At 42.4% G+C, this 20,703-nt stretch overlaps 1 protein-coding gene across 3 annotated transcripts; it reads left to right on the top strand.

The window, feature by feature from the left end:
- Nucleotides 1-218: 218 nt before the first annotated feature.
- faxcb (failed axon connections homolog, metaxin like GST domain containing b) lies at nucleotides 219-20,471 on the top strand. 3 transcript variants are annotated; one of them, XM_036129519.1, is made up of 7 exons: nucleotides 219-472; nucleotides 2,280-2,401; nucleotides 7,302-7,437; nucleotides 11,344-11,540; nucleotides 14,990-15,207; nucleotides 15,805-15,921; nucleotides 17,724-20,471. In XM_036129519.1, the coding sequence occupies exons 1-7, from the start codon at nucleotides 437-439 to the stop codon at nucleotides 18,041-18,043; spliced, it is 1,146 nt and encodes a 381-aa protein (XP_035985412.1). In that variant the 5' UTR covers nucleotides 219-436; the 3' UTR covers nucleotides 18,044-20,471. The 3 variants fall into 3 exon arrangements, with proteins under 3 accessions (XP_035985412.1, XP_035985415.1, XP_012728434.2); XM_036129522.1 differs by having other exon boundaries at nucleotides 458-476; XM_012872980.3 differs by lacking the exon at nucleotides 219-472 and having other exon boundaries at nucleotides 2,142-2,401.
- Nucleotides 20,472-20,703: the final 232 nt, after the last annotated feature.

The raw sequence follows: 20,703 nt of genomic DNA, 5'->3' as shown, positions 1-20,703 counted from the left end.
AACTGTGATCATCATCTCGCAAAGAAAACCACCGCTTCTACCTCGCATGACTACGCATGAATCGAAAACAATTGCGTTATGTTTGTATGGTTTTGAAGAACATTTCCCAGTGTCCTTGCTGCGACGCATAACGCTCGCGCTGTAATGCGCGCGTTCCCAAAAGGCGCGCGACTGTGTGCTCAGGTCGCCCACGGTTGCCATGGCAGCGCCGAACGCCGGAAAGATTAAAGGTCCACCATTAGGCCGCTTCGTCTTTCGGCCGAAGCCGTCTCCTTGAGGCGGACGCAGGCGGAAGACAGCAGCGGGACCCTTTCGAGAATAACGTAACAAGCTCCGGGGTAGTTTTTACCTCGAAGTTGTCCTCCTGTCCTCGGCATGCCCCATAAACACGTCTCCAACTCGGCTCCTGCTGCCGCTGCTGGAATAAACCGTCAACATGACCGTCCTCTTGCACTTCCGAGGTTGTTCCAGAGTGAGTATGGATAACTCCATTACTAACTTCTGGTGATATATACCACTACTTGATATAAATTCGAAATATTTCCACTGCGTAGACCCACGGCAACCTGCTTCAGCTGCATTCTTATAGGAGCATAGGCTAGTTAAATAAATAAAAAACAATGTTTAGTTTTACATAAACTTTATTTAACATTATTTATTATTGACCAATAACACAACTTAATAAATTATGCTTTTGTCGGTCGCTGCTTATGTGACTTAGACATCAACCTGTGGGAACGTTATCAAAGATGTAGTTACGTCACGTGCGTTCATGACGACGAGCCCCTGTTTTCGCCGGGATGCTGCTGGAGGCTGGTCAGGGCGGGGTGACCCCAGCATCCAAGTCAACACAATGGGAAAGCTACGTCAAGGTCGCAGGATTCAAGACCGCCACACCGGAAATGGCGTCGCCGCGTTTTTACAAAGTAAAAGCAAATGTCAGAATATTGTTACTGGTCACGCCAGCCTCTCTTCACCACCACGTTGCTTCGCTTTTTAATATTGGTGTGCACCTTACAAATCAAATAGGGATTGTTCAGTAAAATCTAGCTTTGGTGACAACAAACATTTTAGATCACACCTCCATTTGAAAAAAGAAATAATTTAAGGTGCTAAATATGAATAGAAAAATCTGTATGTTTTGATATGGGCCAGACTGAAATTAATCTTCCATTGACCAACAACTCCGTGTCAACAGAGTCCTCTGAAGTAGCCTACTCGCACATAGGTGATGGGAAAATGAAGAAAAAAAAAAAACCTGATTATACGCATTCGATTTTTGATTCCGCTAAAACATTATGGTACAAATGTTGCATTCAATTTGCAGGTAGAACTCGGAAATCCAGGTTTCCAGATGGGGAAAATGTTCTGTAACAGCCGCTGAAGTCGGACTTTCCCCTCGGAAAGTTGGAGAAATTCGATTCTCGGATCCAACATGCCGGCTCTAAAATCAATGTTAACACAGAGTGGCTACTCTGCACAGAACAAATTAAAAGTGATGTTTGCGTGTGGAAGGTACCGCTTAAGGACGTTTAGAGATACAACAAACAAAACAACAGTTTTCCTGGCCGTCCCCATATTGGAATCCTGACCTTTTGTTTTTCTTTTGTAATCCCAACTTCTCCGAAAGTGCTAGCTATAACGCTTTTATTCAAGTTTACCCCATTCCCAGCTCGTTTTTCCATTTTCCGAGGCAAAGGGAATGCAACACATGGCTGTCCAGCCTGCTGCCTGCTGCTGCACACTGTAGGTCAGCTGGCTGAAAGGCGTTCACGCTGTGCTGATTTAAAATAATACATTTTTTAACTAACCTGCATATTAATAAACCGACACGTTGTGAAACCCTCAAGTTAACCTCAGCAGTGACTTTTATTTAGAAAAATAAAACCGGAAGCAGCGCCGCTGTTTTCCCCAGCAGGCGGAACAATCGCTTTCCAGACCCCGCAGAGGGAGGCGAGCTGGTCGCTGAGCATCTTCCTGGGGGGGAGAAGGGGCCGCAATGTTTACTTCACACACGTTTCTGGATAAATAGCTGTTGGCCCCGCCGCCATGCCGTAGGCGAGCCGCTGGGCGCCTTGATGAAGCCGGACGGGGGACGGTAGCTGGCAGGAAGCTGGGTGGTTGTAACCGAAGGTGGGAGGATGCACTGGGCTGCTGGCTTCGCCTCCTCCCGGCCGTGCGTGGTGGAGCTGGGACGGAATCACAGCCTGCCGCTCGGGCTGTGCGGCTCCGAGCCCCAGCAGTCGCTGTATGGCTACATCATCGCCTTTCCCTTGCAGGACTACGGAGGCATCATGTCGGCTCTGGGCTCGGAGTCCTGGTGGAAGAAGACCCTCTACATCACCGGGGGGGCCCTGCTGGCTGCTGCAGCCTACCTACTGCATGAGCTGCTCGCCATCAGGTAGGTGGCCGCAGCAAGCCTTGCTGTGTTCTTTCTATCCCTCCTTCGGTCCTCAGAGGCCCGTATATAACCCCCACATGCTCACAGGGGCTGATTAGGTTTGATAACAGCTCGCAATGGTAACATCATAGATGGATGCTACAGAGAGCAGCCCCCCCCCCCCCTCCAAGGACAAAAACACTCATATAATTTGTACAGTGGCAGGTCTGTTTGAGTGAATGGCTGCTTGCGTGCCAGTCTCCCTGGCTCGCAGCTGAGTGAGTGTAAACACTGGAGCTCTGCAGTCAACCTGACCTGTAACACATCTGCAGTGAACAGACACTGCAGCTGCCGATGACAACAACAAGGACAGAAAAGAGCCCCGGTCCACGGCTTGATCTGCAGCTTGTTCGCCCCTCGCAGCACAGTGAATAACACGAGGCTATTGTCAGAGCGATAATGCGTGCTTGGCAGGAGGAGGATTATATTTGGACCAGCCCAGTGCCGGGCTGTAAGTACATCCTGTTACAGTGGCCTGGTGGTTTGTGCTTTCACTCCCCCCCTCCCATCCCATCCCATCCCATCTCCTCCTGTCTCTATAAGCAGTGTTTTGGAGCCGCTGCCGATGTTGGCTCTGCAGCCTGCCAAAATCATCTGTTTGTGCCATGAGACGTTGGCAGCGGTGGCCGCAGTAGACCAACTTAGATTACCCTGCTCACTCAGAGATACTTCCTGTCTTCTGAGAAAGTCTGACATTGCTCTGAGGGATTTCAGCGCCTCCTTTGCATGAGCGAAATTTTAAAGCTAAGGGTGCTGAGGGTACATCTTGTACGGTAACATGTCAAAGTTTTAGTTTTTTGTAGTATGTGGTGTGCTTTCAGCACAAGTGTAGGCACTGACTTATGAGCCACTGCACCCTAATTTACCCGCTTTACTTAGTAATCAACGTATAAACAAAAACATTCAAGGTCGAGGCTAAAGGTTTATCATTTACAGCTAAACACAATGGCTGTGTAAAGCATGTTTAGAAGCAACCTATTTAAAAACGTGTAGATTTCTTGTTGACCTGTCCAGGGTGTACCCTGCCTCTTGCCCAGTGAACGCTGGAGATAGGCACCAGCAACCCCGTGACCCCATGAGGGATTAAGCGGTTTGGAAAATGGATGGATGGATAGATTTCTTGTTATTGTTACCCTTAAAATTAAGCAGAGGAAAGATATGGTGGCCCATTCTCACAGAAACACCTGCTGAAGCAGAAAATGCAGAGTTGTCTGCAGTTTAAAGACTCAGAGAAAAAAAAAACCATTAACATAACTGTTGTCCACTGAATCAATAAAAACATATTTGAAAACTGCTTTATAAGGTAACACACTGTATGATTTAATGTATTCTGTTATCAAATACAATGTGACCGAGGCAGACGTCCAAAATTTAGGATCAAAACTACTGTGCAATGAGTTTCAAACGTAGGGCTGCACTTGTTTAAATCTGATCCATTAAAACAACTATAAACAACCAGCTGTCTTATAAAACCTTGTTATCTTTTTGCACAAAGAGAGACAAACAGTACAGAGTGCATCGACGGCTGGATTTTGGCCAAATAAACGCTGAACTCCGTGTCTTTGGTGGGAAGCAAAAACAGGTAAAGCAGGAGTCCAAGGGCAGGGAACAGCATCTCATGTGCGCCCTGCACTCCTGAGCTGGGGAGATGTGAGGATCTACACCGGACAAACCCATCACTCAAATCATTAACCAAAGGTGATTCTGGGAACCGTTTGAAGCTGTTAAAAGGACACTAATAAAATTAAGGCAAAGTGAGGATTCTTGGTGACGTACAGACTAGTCAGCATTTTTATTTCTTTTGTTAACAAAAAAAACAGCCACAAAATAACAGATGGGCAGAAATATGAGTCAATATTGGCAAGAAATGAGTCACGGTGAAAAGCCGAGCACGGGCCGTCATTGGGATAGACTAAATTCCTATGATGGTGATGCAAGTCCAGGGCATTAGCAGCAACATGATAGGCAAATGGAAACGTGCAGGTCATAAGTGATAACAGAGAATAATAATAATAGGAATTTAAATGGAAAACTATACAGCTGTGATTGATAGTTAAAAGATCAAACTGGGCTAAACACAAGCTGCCATAGACGGTGGAGTTTTGGATCAAAGTGATTTTCAGGGATCAGTTTACACTAGACATGAGGAAATTCAGCAATGTTTACCACGCTGAATAAGACCAGGGAAGTATGGTCTGTCTATCTGGATACTGGCTCAGTTAAAAATGTGAATGGATTTCTATTAAATTGAATCTGTGGGTGAAAAAACAACAACAAAAAAAAAACAGATGTTTTTTTTTTTAACAAGGCACCAGCTGGTTTGTCTCCATAGTTTTACCTTCTTTGGCTTAAAGTTCTTCAAAGTAAATTGGCAAAGTGACCTGAGCTCTCTATGCAGCATAGAGTAACAGCAGAATCCCTCCCCCACTCTTGCTGTGCCCTGCCAGTTAGCTAGCTGAAAAAAAGCTTCTAATTATTACTTATAAATTATATAAATAAAAATGCAATAATATCAATTAAAATATTTTCAGCCGGGAAAAGCAAATGCTGTGGAAACTGAAGGATTTCCACCCATTTATCCTATGAAGAAATGACTTTTTTAAAACTTCAATTTGAAATTCCAATCAAAATAGCAAGTGTTACTCAGGAGGCAAAATAAGCATTGAACAAATCACCAATTTTCTAAGTAGACATATTTCTGAATGTGCCGTTGACACGAAATCGTCTCCAGATGACGGAAAAACCCACAGAGGAAAACACATGAAGAAAGAAGGATGCGAGGGCGTCAGCTGGAATCTATCGGTCACTAGAAAGCAACGGTGACTCAGGTGTCCTGTTACAGCGATGCCACACGAGAAAAACTTCATGGTGGGCTAAATTAATTTTTAACCTTATTGTTGCAAAACCTAGTTACAACCTCCTGAACTAATTAGTTGTCCAATAGCCATTTGTGGAGAGCTTCAGAGAGACCAAGAATGAGCAGGTACTATTATTAAAAAGAAAACAAGTAATGGACTCAGCCGCCATAGCCTGCATGCCGCTCTCGCCACAGGACTGCGTTGCTGATGCAAAGTCAACAACATTTAAACAAGACTGAGAGACTAAAATCTGGTGAGATGAGACCAAACCGGAACTGTCTGGATACCATAATACGCATCCTGTTTGGAGGTCAAAGGGCACTGCCTGACACCCTGACAGCACGATACAAACTCTTGAGTTCTGGAGTTGAGAACCTCGTAGTGTGGGGCTGTTTGTTCAGCATTCGCTGCTGGTAGACGACACGTTACTGAAGGAATGATGAATGGACGGATGTACCGAGACATTCTGAACAAAAATCTGATGCCCTCCACCAGGAAGAGGAGGGTGTTGTTATTAATGACATTGTTGTTTTATTCTGATACGTGTTTGAACGATTTAGCACCAGTAGGAGTAATTGTTCCTTTTAAGTTTCAAAGAAAAGCAATTAGATCAGTTATAGATATGTTTTTGTGTTAATGAATAGAAAAGAATAGATAATTTATTGTCTGATCACTTACATTGCCTGATTAAAAAACAACAACACACAATCGGCATCTAAACATGACTAACAGCAGACGATGCTGTGAGAATGAACAACAACATCCTGTGCAGCTCTTGGCTTCCAGTAGTTTCACTGGGTTTCAGAAGACAACAATACATTAACACATAATTGATGATTGAGACATGTTTTCATACAGGAAGCATGGAAGGAATAACTGTTCAGGACCTGCTGTTCGTAGGGAAATTAAAACCTTGATGAACAACTATTAATACATGTCAAAAGACAATTATCAACAAAGTTAGTCATTTTGAGGGAACTCACACCCTGGCGTTCTCAACAAAAGCGCACATATACAGAATAAACACAACTTTTCTCCAAAATACAACAATTTATTAAATATAATAAATAATACTTCACCTTTCACTTGAAATAGTTTAGTCAAGACAATCTTTAACTAAGCTAATAACATGCAACTTAGCTACTAAGTAAAAATGAAAGAATAAGAAAATCTAAAGTTTGGAAAAAAGGAACAAATAAAAATCAAACTTAAACCGATAAAACAATGCAGCGAAATCACAGTTGTGTGTAAATATGGATGCTTAAGGTTTGTTTTAAGGGCCAGGAATGAATGAAAGCTAACCAAGAAGAACCACATCTCGTCCGTGTTCAAACAGCCAGCACACAATGCAACGCTGAAGTGAAAATCAACCATTATTTTAATGAAATAATGCTTCAAACATAATTTGCTGAATTAGATACCAGCCATTTGGACAGCTGATTCTCAATGCTGTGGTAAGTGGCCATCATGGTGACAGATTGAATGGAGCGACGGAGATCCAAGATGGCGGCTAAAAGCAGAGTCAGGATTTGGCCGACAGACAGCGGGAGTGATGATGTCACATCCGGGATAAGAGGCTCAGTTTAACAACAAAGAAATTAGTGGCTGAGTTAATTAGCGACCAGTCTAAGTAAACAATATCTGTTGTCTGTGGGAAATCTCAGAAAAAGTCTTTTTTCAGGAGAAAAATGAGCTCCCATGTGAGGATGTGCCGTAATGTTCAGGCTGCTTGTGTTAGATACTGAAACAGAGAGGAAGTCCTGACAGTAAAACTGAGACCTGCTCCATTGCCACTCCGGTTTGGTACTATTTTGGAGATGGACATTGATAAAAACTAATATGAAATCGCCATTTTATTTAAGATGAGATGGAAACAATTACTTAAACAGTATGGAAATGAACATATTAATCTTTATAAAGATGTACTTGTGTTTATGCGTGCTCTATCTTTCTGTGTGTGTGTGTGTGTGTGTGTGTGTGTGTGTGTGTGTGTGTATGTGTAGGAAGGAGCAGGAGTTGGACTCTAAAGATGCCATCATCCTCCACCAGTTCTCCAGACCAAAGAACGGCATCCCCAGCCTCTCCCCCTTCTGCCTCAAAATAGAGACGTACCTGCGCATGTTGGATCTGCCTTACCAGGTAACAGAGAATGGAGCTAAAAAGCACAGTTGGTGCATTTTATCATCCTTTTGCTTTCCCAAATAACTAAAGGCAGTCATTCGGGAGTGCTAGAAAGTATGCTCATTTCCTTTGCCCTACCGGTAGTTTCCTGTTCTGTACAAGCATTCAGCTTACCGGCGCTAATCTGTTATTCTTGGGATTCTCCTGATGTAAAGCGATTTACAGTATAGTTTCTAAACTGGGGGCAGTCCACCCTAACAACTGTTCAGGCAATTAAAACAGCAAATCAGCCAGCATCCAAAACCAGCCTCTTGACTGTCCTCTCGTCATATATTACTCTGAACATTTTCAGATACTCTTAAACATTTTTGTGCCGGTACAACAACAGACTGCGATGTCTTTCTCTTGCGAAGACCAACACAAAGTGGTGCATAATTGAGATGTGGGAATATTGCATGGATAATGTCTTTGAACACCATGTCTTGCCACAAATTCCTGGCTGGATTTGGGTCTCGACTTTGACTAGGCCACTCTAGCGCATGCGTACAAGAATATGCTTTGATCTAAACCCGTTTTCCTCTGTAGCTTTGGCTGCACCTTTAGTGTTATCATTCTGCTGGAACAGAAACCGCCTCCCCAGACTTAAGGTTTCCTTCCAGGATTGTCCTGCGCTGAAAAGCATCCCTCCAGCATTATGCTGCCACCAACGTGTTTCACTCTGAGGATACGGGCAGAGTTAGTTATCTGCTACAAACAGCATTTTGCCTGCAGGCTTTTAAAGTTTACTTCTGGGTTCATCTGAGCAGACACCTTCCTCCACATGTTAGCCATGCCCCTAACAGCCTAACTTGGACTGTGGGAAAACAGTAAATAGGACTTTTTATTTTATTTTATTTTTGATCCTTTATTCATACAGGTTAGTCCCTTAAGACTCAGTGTCTCATTTTTACAAGAGAGACCTGTACAAACACATAAAATTACAACAATTACAAATTTAAAAGCATCTCAGCATTTGGTTTCAAATTTTATGACAAAAGTAGCATATGTACACAGGTCTAAGTAAAGCAAGTACAATTTCCTATAGACCCTATCTGCTATTTAATAAAACTCTGAATTCTCCGAGTGGGACCAGACGGGACAGCTTCGGGTCCTGCTGACGTGTTCTCCAGCTGGAGGGGCCTGAGAAGGAGAAGGCCTTTTCCCCCCAGCTCTGTGTGAACTGCTGGAACTCTGATGGCAGCATAGTCGTGGGAGCGGAAAAAGCTTTTGTTTGTTTAGCGTCTGAAGTAACGATACTCGTATGGTGGCACCATATGGAGAACAGATAGATAGAGTCTGAGGGCCAGCTTACCAACGACAACAAGGTTCAGTGGTGAGTAGGGTTTTTACTGTCAACTACAACTGTTAAAGATAAAAAAAAAAAAAAAACGAATAAAAGTGCCTTGAATTTCCTGGTTGTAATTTGATAAAATGTCTGAAATCAAATAACACTGCAAAGAGGTTGTCGGCAGGGGTGTCCGTTATGTCCGCTTCTCTTTAACCTTTTTATTGAGCCCCTGGCTCAGGTTATCAGATGGAAGACAGGTTTACAGGGCGTGACAATAGGGGATGTGGAAAACAAAATCTGCCTATATATGCGGATGACGTTCTTTAAAGCAATGGAAAATCCTGAAGCTGGTATCCCACTGCTTATGAACATTCTGGAAACTTATTACATATTTTCTAGTTATACACTTAATGTACAAAAAAAACCAAACACATTTTGGCCTTCTTTTTCAATCCCTCAAGGCAATTAATGGCTAGTTATCGATTTAAATGGCATCAATCATAAATGGAGTATTTGGGTGTTTTATTAACAAAAGACCTTGCACAGCTATATGAAATTAATTTCAAGCAAATAAATAAGAAAATCTATGATGACCTGGACAGGTGGAGCCTGCTCCCCTCGACCTTGACAGCAGAGAACGGACAATAAAGGTAAATGTTCTCTCTAGATTATGATATATCTTTGCAGCACTCCCAGTAGATGGCCCAGCAAAACAATTTAGGGAGTGGGATAAGCATTTTTTCAGATTTATATGGCGTAATAAAAGACCAAGAATGAAATACCAAACCCTTCATCTGCCGAGGGAGCAGGGGGGTATGGGCCTGCTTTGCTTAGGGAACATGTCGGCCCAGATTAGACCCTTAGTGTGCTGGTGTAATCCAAACTACGAGTCTAAATGGAAGAACATCAAGCTTTCTGTACGGGACATCCCTATACAATCTGTGCTTGGTTACTTAGACAGGCTTCCTCAAGTATACCAATACCAAAACTGGTGTGCAAGTTTTCCCTTGAAAAAGTGGTCTGAGGTGGTTAAAAAATATCCTCTGCAGAAACAGATAGGAGTGTTGAGTTGGCCAGCGTACCATCCATGCTTTCTCCCGGCATTTCTAGACCATAAATACAGGCTGTGGGCCAAACAGGGAATCACGTCCTTCTGTAAAATAATAAAAAATGGGCATTTAATACATTTCAAGGATTTATGAGAGATTTATGAGATTGCTATCTGCAGGTGCAGAGTTTTTTTAGGAGGGAAATCATGACCCTTGACTTAGTGTTAAATCCAGGGATAATGCAAGTCTTTATTGACGCATACGCTGGTACCAATACAAAAGGCATCAATGGCAAACTTTACCGAAATTCCACAACTATGAATAAGAGGTCAACAGATTATATCAGACAGCGGTGGGAAAAGGAAGCCAACATTATAATCTCTAACCTTGGAAAACCCGCTGAACGACTCAGTTCAAGTGACACATATTTACTAAAGATTTTTTTTTTATTGCAAGCAAGAATGCAATCAGTCCAGTCAAGCCCCCCTACCTTAAGGCTCTTCATAAGCATTATACACTGCATCCAAGAGATGGAAACATTGAATTTTTCCCTGCATCTCCAGAAGGAGAAGAGACTCTGGGGAAAAATGCAACAGTTACTCAAAGACTCAGAACAACTTACTTTTGTGAAGTTGAAAATATATCTGCCTCTTCTGTCTGTTTGGTGTATACCCTGCTCCTGGGTCGTTGGTTATGTGTTATTTATTCTAATTTTTGTGATTCAGGCCAGTAATGCAGTGTAAAATACACTGCTCTATATATTGTATATACGCTCTAGCCCTTACTTGTTTGTCCTTGTTCAAAAACTAAAAATAAAGTTTAATAAATAAATAAATAATAAAATTTTTATTTTTTATAAACGGGTGGTTCACACTTTTATTACCCCCAAACTCGATTATAGCTATTCTCTGTACGTTGGTGTAAGCCAGGCCAGCCTCTCACGACTGCAGTTGGTGCAGAACGCTGCAGCTCGCCTCCTAACACGGACAAAAATGCGTGCGCATATTTCACCAGTGCTTGCTTCTCTTCCCTGGCTCCCCGCTCGTTTTAGAATTGATTTTAAATTTTTATTGTTGACCTATAAGGCACTAAATGGGCTGGCACCTGCTTAATTGTCTGATCTCCTGCAGCCTTTCATGCCCTCCACATCCCTTAGATCTAATGTCCATTTGTGTTTCGTTGTCCCAAGGTCCAGGCTGGTCCACAGAGGTGATCGGGCTTTTCCTGGTGTAGCTCCTAAACTGTGGAACCAGCTGCCCCTAAATATTAGACAGGCCTCAACTCTTGGTGCTAAAACACATTTATACTCACTTTTTTTTTGAATTATCGTTTATTGTTTTTGTTGTTGTGTGCAGCACTTTGGCCAACGTCAATTGTTCTTAAATCTCCTATATGAATAAATTTGATTTGACTAAAATCGCAAAGACCCGATCCATAGATGAGGAAAAACACTTTTAAAGGGTAGTTTAGAAACACCATCCGTCGTCGCGTTTGATTGTTCTGTCTGACGGATGTCTTACCTGAGCGTATCTTTTTTGTCACCTGCAGAACTACTTTGACGGAAAGCTGTCACCGCAGGGGAAGATGCCATGGATCGAGTACAACCACGAGCAGGTGTCGGGGTCGGACTTCATCGTGGACTTCCTGGAGGAGAAGCTGGGGGTCAACTTGAACATCAACCTCAGCCCACAAGAAATAGCTGTGTCCAGAGCGGTGACCAAGATGGTTGAGGAGCACCTGTACTGGTGAGAGCATTCCACACAGACTCCCTCCTCTGGACGGGTGCACAGCCTAGCATTGACACTGGAAGCTTTTTAAGCACCAAAACGACCGATGCTTTAAATAGGTTCTTTTAGCCAGTTTGAGATTATTTGCCAGGCAGGAAGTGGGTCATTTAATTTGACATGTATTGTTTTACTTTCTGGCTCAGTTACGTCAGCTTTGGTAAAAAACATATGAACTGAAATTTGTTGACAGTGTGGGGAATTGGTACACTATGAAAGACTTAATTTATTACAGTCTTGCTACTAACTAAGATCATTTTAATTTGAATCGCATAATGTGCACTTTGGCATGCTAATAAAAACAATTGAAGGGCTCGTTCCCTGACTGCCCATCTAGCTTTATTCAAACATAATAGTCTTGGTTTTGCTGTGGGCCGATTCCGTCCTCAGGGTTCTTCACTCACTGCCGTGTTGAGTCACATCGGAGCAGCTGGAATAAACATAGGCTGCTTCTGCTTCTAGCAAATTGTTTTTAACCCGCCTCCCAACAAACACACACACACACACACACACGGAGCGAGCGGGAGAGAGTTTTCCATTACCTAAAAGCTCTATCCATCTTGCACCCATCATCCCTTTCACATACACGAGGCGTTTCATTGCCATCCCTTTGATGGCAGCAGGTCGCAGCATGAAGGAAATTCTTGTTTTAACCCGACTCTCGGCTTCAGGCTCGGTTATTTGAGGACAGGAGGATTCATAGAAGTTGTCCAGGGTCGGTTGTCTTCCCCACATCCTGCTTGGCTCCGTCCTCCCTTCGACTGCTTCCTTCGCTACTACGTCCCCCCGCCATATTTAGACCCACATCTAGACCCGTGGGCTGAATTATTTATAAAGGGCACGCTGACAGCTTGTTGCTCTTTACGCGCTAAGATGCACGCAAGCATCTGAGGGGGGATTCTGAGCCCCGGAGGATGTAGCGTGTGTCCACACTACTGCTGCTTGTGATTTGTAATATTAGCAAATGTAATATATTCATATATCACAGTCACTGGAAGCCTTTTAGCCTAAATCAAGAAAGCGGTCACTTAGCACTTTAGGTGACTGTGTACTGGCTCTGTACTGTAAATATTCAACCTCTCGTGCTTCAGACCTGTAAGTCTGAGCTTTAATCTAATACCCCTCTCTGGACTCTTTTAGGCCTGAACATGATGAGCTGACATTTCCTCTCTGGCTTCCAGCTCTGTCAGGCATCTGAGTTTTTGTTTTTGTTTAAAGCCAAGATGGGGCCGTCTTTGGGATATCAGATCATTTCACAACTAATAGCGTGCAGTCAGACATGATCCTGGCCAGAGTCTTTGATTCAATTTCTACCCAGCAACCAGTCTTTCACATCATATCAAAGGAGTGCTGCAGGAGATCTTCTTACAGCCTACATAAGAAAGCCCGACACGAGGCTTCAGAGTTTGAGGATGAACTCAGAGGAGAAGCTCATTGTGATATGAGACGGCTGAGGAGACAGATCAGAGATGGAGCATCCAAAAATGTTTGGTGTTGATTCCTGATTTCCTCTTCTTGTAAAGCTTTACCCTGCCGTTGCTGACTTCAGTTTCTCTCTTGAGTAATTAGCATTAAAGATATTAGTTTTTCCTCATCTTTTTACCATTAGTGTAATTATTTACCTTGGAACCAGAGGTGGTCTCACCGATTGCTGTTTGTCAGGAAGCAATAGCTTTAAAAAAGGGTTTTACTATTACAGAGGACTGTAGTTGGACAAAGGTTAGGGCTTGAATACTGTGAAGTAAGCCTGTTTGCTCTCATTCACAGAACGCTTGAGACAAATATCAACGGAAAATCCCGTTAGTCTGAGGATCTGGTTAGGTTGTTTTCCCTTAATTTGCAATCTGTAAGGAGCTGTAGGGTATGGATGTTTTTGTTAAAAACGCTTTCTCTTCAGTAAAACGTTGATGTCGAATGTTAAGTTTGTAGCCCTTCCTCCTGCCAGCAGTTCCCTCATGGGTGACAGGGACATTTTTTTTTTTTGCCATCTTGCAATTTGGCCTCACGTACATAACAGGCAGCAGATAGGAAAGGCAATAGAAGAATAGAAATATCCTTTATTGTCCCACTGTGGGGAAATTCAGCCATAGACGCGGCAAGTAAAGACAAACACAGTTATTAAAGTGGCGTAGTCGGATCAAATACAATGCACAACTAGGTAGGGGCATTGTTAAAGTGTACGTGGAGCTGATCATCCGAGGTGCACTGTCAGTCGAAAGTGATTCAGCAGCCACTGTTTGGTATAAAAAATAAAACAAGGTTTAGAAAAAACACAGAGTAAAAACAACCAATATAAAATTAAACAGAAATAAGTATTGATACGCATACATGTATACACTACCAGTCAAAAGTTTGTACTCACATTTGTCATTCAATTCTTTTTTTCTTATTTTTATGACTTCCTACATTGCAGATTCATGGTGAAGACATCAAAATAATGACCCAAAAGTATATAAAATTATGTATCAAACACAAAAATGTAAAATATTTTAGCTTTTTCTTAATACCCGCCTTTCGTTCTGATAACTGCCTTGGTCACTCTTGGCCCTCTCTCGATGGGCCTCATGACGTCAGTCACCTGAAATGGTTTTGCTACTGGCTGGAAGGAGTTCCCAGAGGTAGGAGTAAATATAAAGACAAACCATTGAATGAGAAGGTGAGTCCAAGCTTTTCACTGGTAGTTTACATATATGCAAATATACTCTCACAAAGTAAATATATACATGATGTGTATACACGATAGTGTCAAGTACTTGCATTTAACGCAACTATGGACCTGTTGTAAAAGCGATCCCTCAGTCTGTTAGTCCGTGTCATAAACACCCTAAAACGCCTGCCAGAGGGGAGCAGCTGTCCCGGGTGTGTGCGGTCCCTCAGAAGCCTGCGGGCTTCAAGTAGGGGTTGTGTGAGACAATGTGGTTTAATAAATAAACTGTTGATCACAGGATTTAAGGTACTCCTAACTTGCCAAATCCTACAGTAATAACCAAATGTTCTGTGATTTGATTCAGGTAAGTTGTTATATTAACGTTGTCGTTTGGGTATGTCACAAAAGCCGACAACTACCTTCTCTTTTGTATTGTATTCTTTTTTGAGGTACAGAGTCTCTATTTCCACTTAATGCACTGCAAAAATACCTTTTTGGAAGTACTGTTAAGAAATACTAAATTTATTGAGATAAAATATAGAAAAAAAATAATTCAATCCATTCAGGGGATCATTCCAATCATGGTTGTAACATCATTTTCAATGATGTAAAGCTGATTTTAAAAAAAATTAAATAAATTATTGCTAGAATTTGTCCTCTGCCAGTGAAATTCCTGTTATTTCAATTAAATCAAAGTTTTGCCAAAGCAGATTTTATTCTCAGTGATATTATTTCACCTTGGTTCCACTGTGTGTGCCCTCAGGACATTAGCGTACTGCCAGTGGGTGGACAACGTTGAAGAAACCCAGAAGCTGCTGGCAATGACTGGTCCTCTAAGTGACACCCTGAAGTGGCTGCTGAGCCACCTGAACGGTAGCATGGTGCGCAGAGAGATGTACGGCCACGGCATCGGCCGCTTCTCCAAGGAGGAGGTCTACACGCTAATGGAGAAGGACATGAGAACCCTGGCCACGCTGCTGGGTAGGAGGAGGAAACATACAGCTCATACCTGAATGAATATATATATATATATATATATATATATATATATATATATATATATATATATATATATATATATATATATTGCTTACTGAGTTACTGAGTTAGCAATGATGAGGTGGAGGACTGAAAAAGAGATTTTTATTGATCTTTTGGTCATTTTAATAAATGTTTCCCTGTGGGACAATGGAAAGTCATTCTCAGAGTGAAACAATATTGTACACCATATGGCTTTTCCACTTATTGTCTGCGCTACGTGAATGCCAGATGTTTCATTTTAAATCTATTGTTGCTACTTTTCCAGCCTGAGGAATGACAATGAGAAATAACTACAAACTAAACAGTGTCAGCAGTTTGCTGGACCTGAAAGACTGCCTGGAAAACAGTCTGGAGGGTAGTTGGCTTTAAAGAAACTGACACATGGCTTGATTAGGAGAAATAGTGCTGTGCAGTACATACTTGCATCAAGTTAATTATAAATAATATAGCAAGATGCAGTGGCAAAGGAGCTGTTCAGTTCATGCTGTGATAGCTGTAAAGAGTCTGCATTAAATGTGTCTGTTGTTTTTCATGTAGGAGATAAGAAATACTTTATGGGCTCCAAGATGTCAACATTAGATGCCACGGTGTTCGGCCATCTAGCTCAGGCTATGTGGACTCTACCTGGGACCCGGCCAGAGCAACTCATCAAAGGTCAGCATCTTTTCAGCACCTTTTCATATTACGTCACATTGCAACCACCATCTGAGATTTTTGTTTTTATTAACTGACACAAAGTAGTATACAATTGTAAAGATAAAATGATAAATGGGTTTTCAAAAGGATTTACAAACAAACATGTACAAAGATACAAAGTTTGGCATGCATTTATGTCCCCTCCCCTGAGTCAATGGCTTGTAGAGCCACTACTTGCTACAGTTTAAATCCTAAAGGACAGAGACGTCTTCATGTCAGCTACATCAGAGTCGACAAAAATCACATGTGAGGTTCCCCAAGGGTCCATCCTGGGTTCTTTCAATATCTACATGCTCCCTCTAGCTCAGATCATAAAAAAACAACATCAGTTACCATAACTACGCAGACAACACACAGCTCTACATCACCATATCACCAGGTGACTATGAACCAGTTCAAGCACTGAGTAAATGCTTAGAAGAAGTCAATGCATGGATGTGCCAACATTTTCTACAGTTGAATAAGAATAAAACTGAAGTAATAATATTTGGACCAGAAGAGGAGAGATCAAAAGTTAGCACACAGCTTCGGTCACTTCAACTAGGAACCACTGATCAGGCCTGAAATCTGGGAGTAGTGATGGACTCAGACCTGAACCCCCAAAAGCATCTAAAGAGGAAAACGTGCATTAAATGTTCCCCACCTGTTTAACCTTATTTTAGTTTTTTTAAAGAACATAAAATATGTTCTATTTTATCATGTTTTGTTTAATCTAACCTTTGTCATGCAAGTGTGTCTCCTGGAGCTGTCCTAAAGCCTGTATCGCAAACCTGTCTATATAACACATCCATAAAAGCTATATGTCTGCTGGATTTGGAATAGATAAAAACCCTTTTTTACAAACTAGATATAGAGAACGTATCCTGTGAATGGGACTGTTTAGCTCTCATTATTCAAACTGCAGAATATAACAACGAGGATTATTATTTAAAGGTTAAAGATACGATGAAACTAACTTATACAGAAGCTATCCTGTAAAGTTTGAAATGTCAAGAGATATTTGGGATTTTTGAGCAGACTGTTAGCAACTTTTAACAGTGTTAATGCTTTAGTTTTATTTAACCACCAGATGGCAGTGATCTTTTGCAAAACAAACAGTGTCCAACTCAACACACATAGCACTTTTTAGCTGGAATTTGGAAACATTTTTGGACCTAAGTTTGGTTCTTCTTCAGTGATACATATTTCGGTAAAGACCTTTATCAATATGTTGTTGCAGAAGTCAAACCCTCTAATACTATAACTGCAGTAGCAGTGTTTTGGGATGCCGTGTCATAAGAGAATTATTTGTTGTGATGTAGCGCCTTGCAAAGTATTTATAACACCACGACCACAAACTTCAGTGTGTGTTACTGAAACTGTGTGCGCATGAAAGGAAAAACCCTTTCCAAATGAGAATCTGAAAAGTGTGGCTTACATTTATATCCAGCCCTCATGAGCTGAGATGTGTCTCTACCAGATTTGTACACTTGGGGGTGAACATTTTCAACCATTCCTCTTTGCCAAATAAATTACTGACTCGTGAACATCAGTTTTAAAGTCTTGCTTAGATTCCCTCAGACAAAACTGAAATCTGTGGTTGTAGTGAGACAAAATGTGGACGTGCTTAAGGGGTATGAATACTTTGGCAAAGGCGCTGTACCTGAACCTGCAGTGTCTGTGCTTTAATGCTCGCAAACTGCTGATGTGAAAACAATAAGACGGTCGGAGGGTTAAACATTTTTCTCCGTGTAACCGTGCTGTGGCTGATGTCTCCTCAGGAGAGCTGATCAACCTGGCCATGTTCTGTGAACGGATGCGCAGGAAGTTCTGGCCCGAGTGGTTCGTGGAGGTGGAGGACCTTTACTACGACGGAGACAGCGAGAGCAGCAGCGGCGGCAGCCCTGCAGGCCTGCTGGACTTCGGCCTGTTCTCCAGGACTGACACTCTGGACGACAGCGACAGCAGCAGCCAGTCAGCCAGACACACACACTCCCCCTCCCCTGAGTCGGACCGCTCGCTTTTTGACTCGGACGTGGGGACGGGCTCTGAAAATGACATTCAGCTCAAAGAGGAGACCATGCCAGACCTCGAGGTTTGAGCCGTGACCGGTGGGCCGACAGGAAGCTGGAACAGCGGATGCAGCGGGCGGCTGCGTGGTGTCACACGGTGAATCTGTGTCCAGATGACGGTTTGCACATCTGGAGAGACTATAACAGCTTCTCCACTTCCAAACCCCAGCATGTTACAGCTTCCCTACGGACTGGGTGTTTATATGCAGAGGATACAAAGTAAACCTCATTTAAAAAAAACAAAAAAAAAAACATATAGTGTACCATTTGTCCCCTTCTGTAATATCTGAACTGTCACATCGGCAGTTCCTCTTTGCCTTATTTGTCTCATCCTCAGATACAGAAGTCTCCGTGGAAGTTACACAAACTAAATGTCTGATCTCATGAAAAGTGCAGCGAAGAAGAAGAAGAAGAAGAAGAAGCTGCAGACGAGACAGGTGGCACTTCACTTGCCATGAGATGATGCAACTAATCACCGCTCTGCCATGTGTCAAAAACGCATAAATCCATTCAAACAGGTGGAGTTTGATCATGTGGCTCAAAAGGAACAGCTGCCGCGTCTCTGCTGTTTACAATCCGAGTGCTGAATAGTAAACACAGACAACAGTGAGTGCCACTTCTCGGCCACCTCAGATCATGGTGTCATCTCCTCGATGCTGCAGCGTATCGTGGAAATCTCACCGAGAAGGGGGGCGCCTATGATTTGATCCCCAACCCAAATCTGTGCGAAGGTTTATTGGATGGAGGGCAGACGGAAGAATTTGTGCCTGTTTCATTTACCTTTGTTTTTCTGCAGTGAGTAAATATAGGAGCACTTTATGTTCAAGCTTGGCTTCACATGTCAGAGCCACAGTGTCTATGTTCGACCAGTAGATGGAGGCAGAGGGCCCCTCCCGACGCCCCTTCCTCTGTTAGAGCAGCTTCCCGAAGGAGATGTGAGTCATTTACTGCTACAAAGTATTTGTCCGTCATTCCTGACGCTGTAATTCCCATTCATCGGTGACCTGTCCTACAGCGTGTAGGTGTCGTGTGTGTGTGGGTGCATGCGTAGCCGCAGACTGAAACTGAGCCCAGCAGCAAATCAGCCTTAGTGCTCAGAATATTTAGAAACTGCTCACATTAGACACGTGGTGTTTTTGTTCTAGCATGATTTATTAACAGTGCCATTTGATTTTTTTTTTTCTAACGAGTTTATGTATACAAATCTATATTTTTGTTATTTATTTGCGTATTGCTCTCAGAGACATGTTATTTTGCACTTGCTGGAAATTGTTTTCACCTTTTATGTCAAGTCTGATGTGAAAGCACAGAAAAGGCCAAAAAAAGAGATGCTACGATGGATGTAACGCGGGAGACTAAAGGTTCTGGTAATGACTGCTCAGTGGGGGGGGGGGAACGCTTAGCTTATCTCGGCTGTGTGTACGTGAATGTTACCCCGTGCGAATGTGATCGGTGGGACCGTTCACGAAAAGGCCTTCATGGACTGGGTCAGCGTTTCCAAACCAAAAGTAGCTAGGTGAAAAGCTCCTGAGTGAAAACATGGACCAGAGGTATCTCAGGAAACAAGCGCTCCAAATGACCAGAGTCCTGGTCTAGGAAATAATTACGCATGATGAAAAGTAGTCGCAGGGATGCTGATGACTTTGTTGGCTCTGCCATTAAAGATGTGTGAAAAGCCTAAAAAAACATATTTTATTGCCCAGGCATTGTTTAAAAATTCAACGCTAATCCGAGTATATTTATTACAGTCAGGGGGGGAATCCAGCATTAGGAAGCAACTGTTAATAAAACCACCACTGGTACGATCATTGTTACCTCGCTGTGAACGTGGTGAAGCATAAAGAGGGAGAGACCTTTTCATAATCTGGATGATCCATCCTGGGTCCTCCATGGGGAGTGGTGGCCTCATGTTTAGAGCAGTGCTCTTCATTCTGAGAAGGATGCACGTTCCCAGTCTGATCCCCGCAGACTGCCACCATGGGTCCCTGAGCAAGACCCTTGGCCCCAGATTCCTCCCCAGGCGCTGTAAGATGCCCACTGCTCCCTAAGGGATGGCTTAAATGCAGAAGACACTTTTTGTAGGAATGTGACGTTGCAACAACAAATAAAGATTACTTCTTTCGTTAGAAACTCTGAACAATTAAAAAAAAGTAAAATGAATGTATCAAAAATGCTTCAGTTATATGGACATTATGTTAAAAGGATTGTAGAAGATGCCAACAACAACTGTGATTTTATTAAAAACAATTATAGTGTTTCCTGTAATAAAATATCGGTTTATTTTAGGTATTTTCACACATTTTTGCCACTGGTACCCACAAATATGTACACATCTGTATCTAAAATGGGTGGACCAATGAAATTCAGAAAACAGTGCCCACACATACTGGCATAAAGACTCTCTCCCAAACACAGAAGAGATGAATGGAAATTTATTTGTGGCACATAATACAAAAAGACCTCTCAGAAAAGTATTTTTTTTTTCTTCTTTACACCTTCTGCTGCCCTGAGTTGTCTGGAGCAATTCATCACCAGATGTAGGATTTCTCTGAGTAAAGCTATTACAAAAAATGCAAAGTTTATTACTTGTAGCATAAAGTAACGCAACTGATTTAACCGGTTAACGTATCAGGTAAAAAAATGGCAAATGAACTTTGTCTGCAGCTCTCTCTAAGTCAGCTCGTCTTCT

Source organism: Fundulus heteroclitus, chromosome 3 (genome assembly GCF_011125445.2).
Source record: "Fundulus heteroclitus isolate FHET01 chromosome 3, MU-UCD_Fhet_4.1, whole genome shotgun sequence".
Lineage (NCBI taxonomy): Eukaryota > Metazoa > Chordata > Actinopteri > Cyprinodontiformes > Fundulidae > Fundulus > Fundulus heteroclitus.
This window is presented reverse-complemented; position numbering and strand designations above follow the sequence as displayed.

What these genes read in the sequence shown, in the direction of transcription:
- faxcb (XM_012872980.3), top strand. Translation starts at nt 2,142, where the DNA reads ATGCACTGGGCTGCTGGCTTCGCCTCCTCCCGGCCGTGCGTGGTGGAG. An exon ending in TGTTGGATCTGCCTTACCAG is followed by an intron (nt 7,438 to 11,343) that starts GTAACAGAGAAT and finishes TGTCACCTGCAG; the next exon opens with AACTACTTTGACGGAAAGCT. An exon ending in GTTGAGGAGCACCTGTACTG is followed by an intron (nt 11,541 to 14,989) that starts GTGAGAGCATTC and finishes GTGTGCCCTCAG; the next exon opens with GACATTAGCGTACTGCCAGT.